We start from the raw sequence: 13,022 nt of genomic DNA on the forward strand, positions 1-13,022 counted from the left end.
AATACTAGCCAAGGACACACCAAAAAACCGTGCATAAAACAAGTACAGTTAAAACTGTGCACAAACACTTAAGCAGACTGAGGATGCTCGCTTCCTCAATAAGTGAGAGTGTCTCCTCCCATCATACCGTACACGCCTCTCCTCCAAGGACTGGAGAGAGAGAGAGAGAGAGAGAGAGAGAGAGAGAAGGATATTTTGGAACTTGCTTCTTATATCTATGGACTCTCGCTCAGGTGAAAGGTAACGTATCAGTGATCACCTTCACTTCGATGACGTATTTTTTCACGTTACTGTCTCTAACACCAGACGGTTTTATTCAAGCTAAGACGGACGCCCATGGAGTGACAAGGGTAAATGATGATGTACCTAGTGCCTCCAGTTTGCTAAGTCTCCCCCTAAACTGATCAACATTGCTTTGAGACCACGAAGAAGAGGAAAAATACGTCATCACCAGGAAGGGTTAATGGGACAACCTTTTTGTTTTACTCCTCATGTCAGACGGTTTACCCAGATCAGGAGGGGATTATAAGAGCTGGAGGGGTTGGATAAAATTTTCATCAATTCATTATTATATTTTTTTTCCCAAGCTGAAGGAAATCGTCTGGTGGTAGAATGACTATGATCCACATTTTCGTCGGTTAAAGGAGCCCCCTAGCACCCCTTCCTTAGCGATTTAGTTCTAGATACAGCTGGTTATTATAAATTTGTATAATTATTTATGCTGAGTATGGTGCTATCTGAATAATTTATATGAAACAAGAGGACAGTCAGGGGTAACTAGCAAAATAAATCGCTTAGGAGGAGGTGTTAGGGAGCTTTCTTAACCAACGAGAATACGGGTCTACAACTATTGAAATTTTTTTTTTTTTGTGTCCGACTCTGGGCATAGGCTTCACAGCCTGCTATCAAGGCCCAGCAGTCCTCCTACATACCATACACCTCTACATGTCACCACTTCGGCGCTAACACCCACCGTCCACATTGAATACATGCTAGGGCTGTCTCATGCAGGACTGGTGTATTGGTATTAGCGGGGGTATTTTTACGACATGTCGGCGGGTCTTGTGGTAGATCAGTAAAGCCTATCTATCTATCTATTGCCAGACGCCACAATCCCACAAAGGGTGGCCATTTGACACTGAGTTAGTTGTTTTACAGGGAGGGGCACCAACCCTCCACCAACCCACTTGTTGACACGTAGGGAGCACGTATGGTTTGGTTATATGGTTACCACCCAGCGTTGTAAATGGTTTCTTGGCTTACAGGAAACCATATGGCTTGTCACTCAATGTAAAGCCACCTGTAAAGGAAAGAAAAGGAATAAGAAGTGACAGGAAAGATAGGAGAAATAGGAAGAGAGGAGGGCAGGCGCAGAAAAAGAATGATAAAAGCTAAGGAAGCAGGCAGCACTACATCAAGTGAGTGCTGCCTGCTTCCTTAGCTTTTAGCACTCACTTGATGTAGTGCTGCCTGCTTTCATGAAATTCAAATCCTTAAACTGTTCCCTGCCCCAGCCGAGATTCGAAGCTGGGTCCGTAAGGACTGCAGGCCACCTCTCTACCGATTGAGCCACCGCCTCCTTGGGTTGAAGGGATTTACTGCTTCACTCCGATGACTGTTTTAATTCATTCTTACGCATTCAGACGATGTTTTAAATCTTAGGATGGATTTTAAAAACTAGAAGGGTTAGGTACAGCCTTCAGTGACTCGCTCAGTACGAAGAGTCTTTCTTAAGGTGTATAAAATCGTCTGGAGGTGGCAGGAAATAAGCCATAAGACGTTATCGTTCTGAAGGAGGTGTACCTAGAAGCTTCGTTGTGTAATTATGACCTACTACAACGCAGGGAGATGCTTAGAGCATCATTTTTGTTAGCACCAGACGATTTTATTGAGCTTAGAGGCGTCGTTGTGAAGAGGAAAGAGTAGGACTAATGGTGATGAGAGCCGTATACAGTTATAGCCTACATATCTTGTTAAGTACAAGCCCAATATTGGCCTTGGTTAAGTGATGCAGCTCTTAATATACGCGCGCTCGCGCGCGCACGCACACGCACACACGCACACACACACACACACACACACACACAAACAAACAGACAAGCAAACACACACACACACACACACAAACACACACACACACACACACACACACACACACACACACACACACACACACTCATCCGGAAATAAGAAACAGTTCAAGGTCGCTGGTCGGGGTTTTATATTAGTTACGTGTTGTGTTGTGTGCCTCCTGCTTGCGATTCTTTGTTTTATTTTTACCCTCTCATTAATGGGACAGCTCTAGCTTTCTCTTCAAGCCAGACGATTTTATTCAGCAGTGAGGAAACATGTGAGCCTGAGGCCGGTATTCTCGTGAGTTAATGAAGCTCCCTAACACCTTTCCCTAACTGATTTATTTTATTACACCTTGCCGCCCTCTTCAGCGTTACTTAAATCATTCTAATATCACCATACTCTGCTTTAAAAACGTACAGAACGATATTACCCAGCCGTATCTAAAAATAAGTCGGTAAGGAGGAGGTGTTAGGGAGCTTCCTTACCCGACGAGAATACGGACCTGAGAGTGTTAGTACTGCCACCATTAAATCTCTCATGCTTAGGCACCTGGCGTAGTTTCTTCCTGCTAACACCAGACATTTTATTTCAGTCGAGCGAGTCATAGGAGTGAGTTTTTCCTGTTTCAGTGCGTCTTTTTTTTTTTCTTTTTTTTTTATCAGCTTTTTTCATGCAACCCTCATGTGATTTTACAGAGGTTAGAGGAGACCTGTGGTAGTAAAGGGGCAAAATAGCTGCCAGATATACCCCTTCAGTTAGACTTTATTTATTTACTCATTTGTCGGTTTATTTGTTTATTTTTGTTACCTGATGATTCAGTTTAGCTTCTGGCAGACCTTTCATAGTGCTGGAATTCAGTGGAGAGCTTTTCCTATCCCTTGTACTGCGACAGGTCACATTAGAATAAAGTATAATCGTCCTGGGGTAGCAGGAGTAAAAGTAAACCGAGTCGTGGAGGTGAAAAGCTTGGCCCTTTCTGTCCCATGACGCTTATTCCATTTTATTCTAACCCCTTCAGTCCCGTGACGCATATTCCTTTATATTCTTGCTACTTCCAGGCGATATTTTTCATTGTAGGTTAAATTCTTCTTCGAGTGGAGGGGTTTGTTGTAGCCTTCATTAACATTACGGCAAGAAGTCAGTATCAAATCATCTGTTCGTCCTCGGGTTGAAGTTTTTTCTTTTTCTAACAAAGATTCCCTGCCTAACCCCTTTTGGCTCAGTTGACAGCCAGGTGTACTGTACGATACCAAGACCGGAGGATAAGCGTGACAAGTGACAATGGAGACTCATTCTTACCTCATCCTCGACTTAGTATTCAGTTTCCAGGATTGACTCAGTTCCGTCAGATGAAAACAAACAGGCCATATAGAATGTTGTAACTCTGAACTCTGCTGACCTTTTCCCTACCACAAAGAGGCCGGAAATAGGCAACAGCTCAGAGGTCAAGGACGCTGGTTACATTTAAGAGGTGAGGTAGTACAGTAGGTATTTCAGGCTCCCATGACTCACTTTCTGCTGAATTATCAACTGGCGTTAACTGGTAACATACGAGTAATACTAGAGTTATGCCGAAATGGGAAGGTTGCTGGTGATTGTTGATTCTCCGAGGCTCCTATGATTTACTCAGCTGACTAAATTCACCTTGCGTTAGCTGGAACAGAATACTAGAGAAAAGGCGAACATGAGTAAGATATACTCTCTCTCTCTCTCTTTCTTTCTCTCTCTCTCTCTCTCTCTCTCTCTCTCTTTCTTTCTCTCTCTCTCTCTCTCTCTCTCTCTCCAACGGCGCGATTACGTCCATTATTCACTTATTTTTGGTATCTCCGGACGAATTTACTCATCGTACGAGAGGCCTGTCTCATTGAGGGGATTAATGAGGTAAATATCTAACTTCTTTCCTTCCTAACTCCTCTCCGAAGCTAAGGAAAATCGCATGGTGGTAACAGGATATAAACCAAAAACTAACCTCACTGAACTGAAGAGGTTAGTCTGCCTCCATACGACAACACGTTCTTCTTTTCTTTTCACTTTATTTTTTTATTTACTTCAGACGATTTTATTGAGCTTAGGAAGGCTTGTAGTAGTGAAGGAGCAAAAGTAGTAGAGATACCGATAATTTAGTTCACGTTACACCAAAAACAGTAAAAATAACGTTGACTTAGTTCATCTTAAACCATTTCCTACCACACAGAGAGATCGGAAGTAAGGAACGTTTGAAGGCCAGTGGTCAACTTTTGGGAATGGGATATTGCCTCTCACAGGCTCCTATGACTGACTCTAAGCTGAATAAAATCGTCTGGCGTTGTAGCAGAATATTATACTTGTTCCTATGATGAGATGGTTAATGATGACTGTTTTAGCAATCGCAGGCTCTTATGACTTGCTCTAAGCTTAATGAAATCGTCTGCTTGCTAATTGGAATATAATACTGAAAAATGCGTGGCCAAAAGAGAGGAAGTCACCCCTTTGTATTGTGTTTGTCCGTTGCCTTCATCGTCATTCTCTCCGACAAGGAGAATATGTTTTCACCTCTGCTTGTTGCTTACTGGAATCGAAAGATTCGGCCAGCACTTTGACCAGTTCCGTATGTTTGTTGCGTGCCTGAATCAAAGATTCGGCAAGCATGTTGGTCAGTTCCGTATGTTTGTCTGTCTGTCTGTTTGTTTGTCTGCACCCTACAGGTCACAGTTTTGTGCCAATTGTTCTGGAAAAAAAAAAATCAGAAGGTAGATATCCATAAACCCTGGAAGTCTATTGTTTTTCACCAACATTGGTCATAGGCCCTGGGCTGGGTGGGGGGTTGAAACCCCTAAATGACCGTGGGTCCGGAAATTGTCGGGACCCAGTGGCCGTCCCAGGCACCTTTTTTTTTTCAAAGTTCGGAAATCGATTTTTTTTTTCTCTTGCAGTCTGGCGCACCTGGCAATGCAATTCTTAGCTTCCTAAACCCATTCTGTGCTTCGTTATGAAGCGCGAAAAATTTCGTCTCATGACTACTTACACGCCGGTGAAAACTAAGCAGACACAATCGGATCCATCCTGAAAGCTCTTTACTGCCCACAAACTAGTGAAAAATAAGCAGACACAATCGGATCCATCCGGCAAGCGCTCTGCCTATCACAGTTTCACTGTTTGTCAGAATCTTTTGCTTCGGGAAGCATGTTGGCCAGTGCCGTATGTATTCTATTTGTTTGTCTGCACTCAACAAGCCACAGTTTTGCGCCAATTGTTCTGAAAAAATTAAAAAAAATCAGAAGGTAGATATCCATAAACCCTGGAAGCCTATTGTTTTTCATCAAAACTGGTCAAAGGCCCTGGGCTGGGTGAGGGGGGGTGGAAACTCCTCAATGGCCGTGGGTCCGGAAGCCGTGGGGACCCAGAGGCCAACCCCAGCACCATATTTTTAGGTTTCGAAAATCGATTTTTTCCTTACCAAATTGAAAAGAAACGTCTGGTGCACCTAGCAATGCAATTTTTAGCTTCCTAAACACATCCTGTGCTTTGCAGTGAAGTGCAAAAAATTTCGCCAAGTGACTGCCTACACGCCGGTGAAAACTAAGCAGACACAATCGGATCCATCCGACAAGCACTCTACCTCCTACACGCCGGTGAAAACTAAGCAGACACAATCAGATCCATCCAGCAAGCACTCTACTGTCCACACGCTGGTGAAAACTAAGCAGACACAATCAGATCCATCCGGCAAGTGCTCTACTGCCCACACGCCGGTGAAAACTAAGCAGACACAATCAGATCCTTCCGGCAAGCGCTCTGCCTGTGGCAGTTTCATTTGTTGTTTGGTAGTTTGTATGTCTGTTAGCAGGATTACACAAAAGCAAAAAGAGAGATTTAGACCAAATTTGGTGGGTAGATAGCCCATGTCCCAGGGAATAATCGATTAACTTTTGGGAGCGATCCGAATTCATTTGTTTGTTAGCAGGGTTACTCAAAGCTACAAGGGAGATTCGGACCAAATTTGGTGGGTAGATAGCCCATGTCCCAGGGAACAATCGATTAACTTTTGGGACCGATCTGGATTTCATTACATTTTCAGGATCCGGAAAACATTTTTTGTGAAACCCAGATCAGTGATGAGAAAACGTAACCCATTATGAAGAGTGGTTTGGAAATTACGTTGCCGTCGTTGGAGAGATGCGCTCCACTGAGTGCCCCTCTAGTTTGGTTGTCTGTTGGCAGGTTTACCCAAAAATTAAAAGAGATGTTTACCAAATTTGGTGGGTAGATAGCCCATGTCCCAGGGAACAAATGATTAACTTTTGGGACCAATGTGGATCAGTCTGTTAGCAGGATTACTCAAAAACTAAAAGAGAGATCTGGGCCAAATTTGGTGGGTAAATAAACCATGTCCCAGGGAACAGTCGATTAACTTTTGGGACCGATCTGGATTAGTTTGTCAGTTAGCTGATTACCCAAAAACTAAATGAGAGATTTGGGCCAAATTTGGTGGATAGATAGACCATGTCCCAGGGAACAGTCGATTAACATTTGAGACAGATCCGGATCGTATTACAGATTCTAGTTCATGAAAACATTGTTTGTGAAACCCTAATCACTGATGAGAAAACGTAATCTATTGTAAAGACTGGTTTGGAAATTACGTTGCCCTTGTCGGAGTGATGCGCTCCATTGGGTGCCCTTCTAGTTAATTGTTCTGTGTTTACTCAGCACGATAACATGTTATTTATTTATTTACTTATGTATGTATTACTGCAAAACAATTATATTCAGTTTACTAGAGGCGGCGCGTGGTGGTGATATTAAAAACCAAGGCCCATAAAAAAAAAAAAAATCCTTCAGTAGCTCTTTCCCTACGATGGCGCTCTCTCTCTCTCTCTCTCTCTCTCTCTCTCTCTCTCTCTCTCTCTCTCTCTCTCTCTCTCTCTTACTCAGCATCCATTCAGTCAGTCCATTCGTCATGTATCAGTCAGTTCATCCGTCGTCAGTCCATCCATCGTCCATATACTGGTCAATTTATCTATCATATGTCCATCCATTCGTCCATCTGCCTGTCAAATTGTCCACCTTCTGTCCTTCCAAATCGTCGTTCTGTCTCTGTTAATCCTTCATCATCCATTCGTCCATCTCTCAGTCAGTTAATCCATCACTAATCTGCCCATACGTCCATATGTCAGTCTGTTAATTCACCAAAACATTCATTCATCCGTTAATTTACCGATCCATCCATCCATCTGTTTATCTGTCTGTCTGTCTGTCTGTCTCTCTATCTATCATTGTATCTACCTATCAGTCTATCCATCAGTTTATCTGTTTATCTATCTATCTATCCATCCATCCATCTTTCCATCTATCCATCTATCTGTCTAGCTATCTGCATTTCTATTCATCCACCCATCCATCCTTCCATCCATCCTTCCATCCATCCATCCATCCATCTATTCATCCATCCATCCATCCTTCCACCCATCCATCCATCTACGTCAAGTAATCCAATAATCCACTGGTCCATTTATCAGTCAATTATTCCATCATCAGTCCATCCCTTCTCCCTCCAATCATTTGTTAATTTATCATAAGTCCATGTATTCGTCCATCTGTTAATCAGTTAATCTATCAGTCCACTCACCAGTCCACCCACACATCCATTCATTAGTCAGTCAGTCCATCCAATTGTATCTCCATCAGTCCATCCATCTACCAGCCCATCTATCAACCAACCAATCAATATCTCAGACTCAGTGTATTCTGAATGTTTAGACCGGAGTCACCCTTGTAATGTGGCTTCATGTCCCCTTTCTCATCAGTCCATTGTAGTATAATCATAAACCCATCCATCAGTCCATCCATCCATCCATCAATCCATTATTTAATGAACCAGCTAATTATAAACCAACTTATTAGTTATACTCGACAGATCCAAACTTCTTCGATCAAAATGACCATTACAATCACTGATCCATTTGTCTATCTGTTAATAAACCAGCTAAATAATTATACTCAACAGGTTCTAATTTCTTCGACTGTAGCCTCTGTTCTAGTCATTGATCAACTTATCTAGCTGTTAATTAACCAACTAATTAATTACACCCGACAGATCCTGACTGCTTCGACCGTAGCCGCCGTTGTAGTGAACTAGCGAGCAGGGGTCACTGCACCACCCAGCCCAAATTCATGCTCAGCACCTGCCCCCACTCCTGCGACAACTGCAAGCTCGGCCTTCCCCAAACTCCGACGACCAGACGGAGAACCATCGCCAATCCGGACTTCGGTGAGAGAGAGAGAGAGAGAGAGAGAGAGAGAGAGAGAGAGAGAGAGAGAGAATTTGTGACTGTGAGTGATGTCGCTGTGATTTTGTGGTAGCGAGGAACAGAGGTGCCCAATACAGGTGGTCCATATAGAATGCTCCTCTTCCACTCCGGGCAGTTTCTTGCTTTGTGGGAACTTTATCATTTCCTGCTCCCACTACCACACCTACTCCCACACCAGCAGACTGAGCCGTTCCCGCAACGCAAGAGGATTTTCTGGTAGAGTGCCATTTAAGGATCACCCTGCATTTCTTAGCTATGAGTGATGCAGGTGAATTGGGTGTCTTATTGTGGTTAATGGAGGATGAAAGATTGTGTGTTGGTTGGTGATGGGAATGTAAAATTATGGGACTGTGACGAAACATGGTGCAAAAGGATGTTAGATTTCGTTTTTATGATTGCGAGAGAAGTGCTGTATTAGACCTTGTGAGTGTGCTTGATAAGGAAATGACACTGCGTGATTATGGTTGATGTAGGATGAAAGATTATGTGGTTGTGTTTGATGAGGATGTAAGATTTTGTGACTGTGATTGATGTGGGATATTAGATTATGTGACTGGTTGATGAGGATGATTGATTTTATGCTTGTGGTTGATGAGGATGTAAGACTTTGTGATTGGTTGATGATGATGTGAGATTATGTGATTGTAATTGATAAGGAAGTGTAAAATTAACCCTTTCGCCGTGATGGATGCACTGGGGTAATTGATTTGGGCTAATACTAGATAATTTTCTTCAACTGAGAGATAACGTAGCAGCCAAAAGCTTCTAAACTGTCTTGATCCTATCAGGGTATAACTTTCAAACTGTCTCGATCCTACCTTCCTGTCTCGATCCTAGCAGTCAGTAGCTTCCAAACTGTTCCGATCCTAGCAGTCGATAGGTTCCAGATTGTCCAGTAGCTGTGTTATTGTTATGCGTAGGCATTTAAAGCAGGGTAACACAAAGGTGTGTATATATATATATATATATATATATATATATATATATATATATATATATATATATATATATATATATATATATATATATATATGTTGAGAAAACTCCTAGCAACCAAAGGGTTAAGGCGTAACATCCTACTTATATAATTTCCAGATTTTCGTAAGATCCGGTATATCTATCGATCTGTCTATCTATCTATCAATCTATTTACCTATCTATAATTGTCAAATACTCGTAACATGCTGTACATATAATTATCCCATTTTTCAAATATCCAGTAAACATTCATTGGGTCTTCGTTCCACCGTCACATTTCCGGATTAACAGAATATCGCTTCAAAATCATCGCATCAAAACTTCGAGAAATTTGGACCGTTTTCGAAGTAGCGGTGGAGGCTTCGTAGCACTTTCTTCTCAGCGATTTATTATGCCCATTACATCTTGACATTTTCTCTTAAAGTTTTATATGCTGTAGTACAGACACACTTTGCATGAATAACATACAAGAGTAGACATACAAGAGTAGACTGTAGCACCAGTCGAGCAGGGCAGTACTCCCGAGGTGGATGGAAAGCTGATGACAGGGAGTGCTGGAGCTCCCGTTTCATCAGCCCTCAGGACTAGTTCCTGACCATCCCCCTTTGCTGAACTTTTTCAGTGTCTCAGTTACACAGAGAGTAGGCCAGCATGCTCTCCAGTACAAATTTCTCTAACTATCTTCACCAAACTACATTCACAGTACACACTACACTTCCTATTCAAAATTTACCCAAAATGGCGTCGTTATATCAAGCCTCGGAGTCCCCAGGGGGGGGGACCATAAATGCCCCCACCATCTGTCCCTCTCCCAATGACGACTCAAGGTGCCTGGAACCACTGTCTGACCCTCTTCTTCTTCATTTCTGCAACATTCGCGGCCTTTCATCTAACTTTCGCTCTGTTGAGCACCACCTCTCCTCCTCTAAACCTCACCTTCTTTTTCTAACGGAGACTCAGCTGTCTGAGGCAACTGACAGCAAACCCTTTTCTGTATCCTCCTACTTTCTCTATACTCATTTCAAAGCCAAAGGTGGCTGTTGTGTATATATACGCAACGACTTATCTTGCTCTCGTGTTCCTGAACTTGATTCTTCTGAATTCTCCACACTCTGGCTTCGGCTTTCCTGTCATTCTCTGACTAAATATATCTGTGCTGTTTACTTATCCCCTAATTCTACTGACTATCAAAAATTCTTCGACTATCTTACTTCTACGATGGAACACATTCTATCCATTTCTCCTTTCTCTGAAATCTCCATTCTTGGAGATTTCAATGTTCACCACCACCTTTGGCTCTCCTCTCCTTTCACGGATCCACCTGGTGAACAAGCCTACATCTTTTCTATCCTTAATGACCTAGAGCAGCTTGTACAGCACCCTACCCGTATCCCTGACCGCCTTGGAGAGAGCTCCAACATACTTGACCTCTTCCTCACAACTAATCCTTCTGCTTACTCTGTTAATCTTTTCTCTCCGTTGGGCTCCTCCGATCACAACCTTATTACCTTAACCTGTCCTATCACTCCGGTACGGCCTGTGGACCCTCCAGGGAAACGTCGTCTGTGGCATTTGGAGCTGCAGACTGGGAGGCCCTCAGGCAGTACTTCTTTGATTTTCCCTGGAATGATTATTGCTTCCATGGCCGTGAGCCATCTGAGTGTGCCTTGCGCATTACGGAGGTTATTCTCTCGGGCATGGAAGCATACATTCCTTTCTCATATCCTTTGACTAACGCAAGAAAGCCTTGGTTTAATCACGCTTGTTCTAATGCTGTCCGCAACAAGGAGAGGGCCTACAAAAGGTACCGGAGCCAACCCACCCCTGAATCACATCATCTTTACGTTTCTGCCCTGAATCGTGCTAAGTCTGTTCTTCGCTCTACTAAAAATAATTTCATCCATACTAAATGCTCTCAACTCTCCAACTCGAATTCTTCCTGCTCCTTCTGGCATCTTGCCAAAAATCTTTCTAACAACTTTACCTCATCATCCTTCCCTCCTCTTTTCTACTCTGATGGTTCTGTAGCTATTTCTTCTACTGATAAAGCAGATCTCTTCGCACAGACTTTCTCCTCCAATTCTACCTTAGACGATTCCGGTGCTGTTCCTCCATCACTTCCCCCCTCTTACTTCCTCATGGCTGACATTAAAATTTCTTCAGTTGATGTATTTTCTGCCATCACTGGCCTCAGGACTAACAAGGCATATGGGCCTGATGGGGTCCCTCCTGTTGTTCTCAAGAACTGTGCTTCTGTGCTTACACCCTGCCTAGGCAAACTCTTTCGTCTTTGTCTGTCAACTTGTACCTTTCCTTCTTGCTGGAAGTTTGCTCTCATTCAGCCAGTCCCAAAGAAGGGTGACCACTCCCAACCCTCCAACTATCGTCCAATTGCTTTAACGTCCTGTATTTCAAAAGTTTTCGAGTCAATTCTTAATAGAAAAATTTTAAGGCATCTTTCCTATCACAACCTTCTTTCCGATCGTCAGTATGGGTTCCGTCAGGGACGCTCCACTGGCGATCTTCTCACCTACCTTTCAGACTCCTGGTCATCCTCCTTTCGGGACTTTGGCGAAAGCTTTGCCATTGCACTTGACATCTCAAAGGCTTTCGATCGAGTCTGGCATAAATCTTTAATTTCCAAACTGCCCTCCTACGGTTTCTATCCTTCTATCTGTGCCTTCATCGCTAGCTTCCTTTCTGGTCGTTCTATAGCCGCTGTTGTAGACGGCCATCGTTCTTCTCCTAGATCTATCAACAGTGGTGTTCCTCAGGGCTCTGTCCTATCACCAACTCTCTTCCTTTTATTCATCAATGATCTTCTAAGCTGTACATCTAACCATATCCACTCATACGCTGATGACTCCACCCTTCACCTTTCCATTCGGTTCCCGCAACGCCCATCTCACAGTTACTTCAACAAACAAGGGATGAGGCTATGGCACACCTAATGTCTGACTTGGCTCGTATCTCTGACTGGGGTAAAAATAATATGGTTGTTTTTAATGCATCTAAGACTCAGTTCTTACACCTATCAACCCGACAAAATCTTCCACAGGTATACCCACTAATGTTTAATAATATTCAGCTTAATCCTGCATCATCCTTGAACATGCTTGGGGTTTCATTTACTCGGGACTTATCTTGGAAAGATCATATTACATCTCTTGTAAAATCTGCTTCCAAGAGATTGGGTGTGCTAAGCCGACTCCGCTCTTTCTTTACCCCTGCGCAATTGTTGACTCTATACAGGGGTTTTATCCGCCCCTGTGTGGAGTACAACTCTCATGTGTGGGGTGGCTCCCCACATACAGCTCTTCTCAATAGGGTGGAGTCAAAGGCTTTTCGTCTCATTAACTCTCCTCCTCTTACTGACTCCCTTCAACCTCTGTCTCTTCGCCGCACTGTTGCATCTTTATCTCTTTTCTATCGCTACTTTAATGGTCACTGCTCCTCTGAACTGTCTGCTTGCATTCCTCCACCTCTACGACGGGCGCGTAGCACCCGTCTGGCAGCAAACTCTCATCCTTTTTCTGTCCAACTCTCTAATGCAAGAGTTAACCGTTACTCCCAGTCTTTCATTTATGCAACAGGTCAGCTCTGGAACTGTCTCCCTCTGTCTGTATTTCCTGCTGCCTATGATCTCCAGTCTTTCAAACGCAGTGTGTCCAGGCATCT

The 13,022-nt window shown here is 43.2% G+C and overlaps 1 protein-coding gene across 2 annotated transcripts in view; it reads left to right on the forward strand.

Annotated features, from left to right (window-relative positions):
* Window positions 1–13,022, forward strand: part of LOC145392864 (serine protease persephone-like) — a 68,949-nt gene that overhangs the window by 34,108 nt on the left and 21,819 nt on the right. For both annotated transcript variants that reach the window (XM_080267148.1, XM_080267147.1), the window contains exon 4: window positions 8,153–8,326. In XM_080267148.1, coding sequence (XP_080123274.1) covers window positions 8,153–8,326 — 174 coding nt within the window. The remainder of the gene's footprint in view (window positions 1–8,152; window positions 8,327–13,022) is intronic.

This window comes from Coenobita brevimanus, chromosome 23 (genome assembly GCF_032717465.1).
Source record: "Coenobita brevimanus isolate Jiangsu-jjx chromosome 23, ASM3271746v2, whole genome shotgun sequence".
Lineage (NCBI taxonomy): Eukaryota > Metazoa > Arthropoda > Malacostraca > Decapoda > Coenobitidae > Coenobita > Coenobita brevimanus.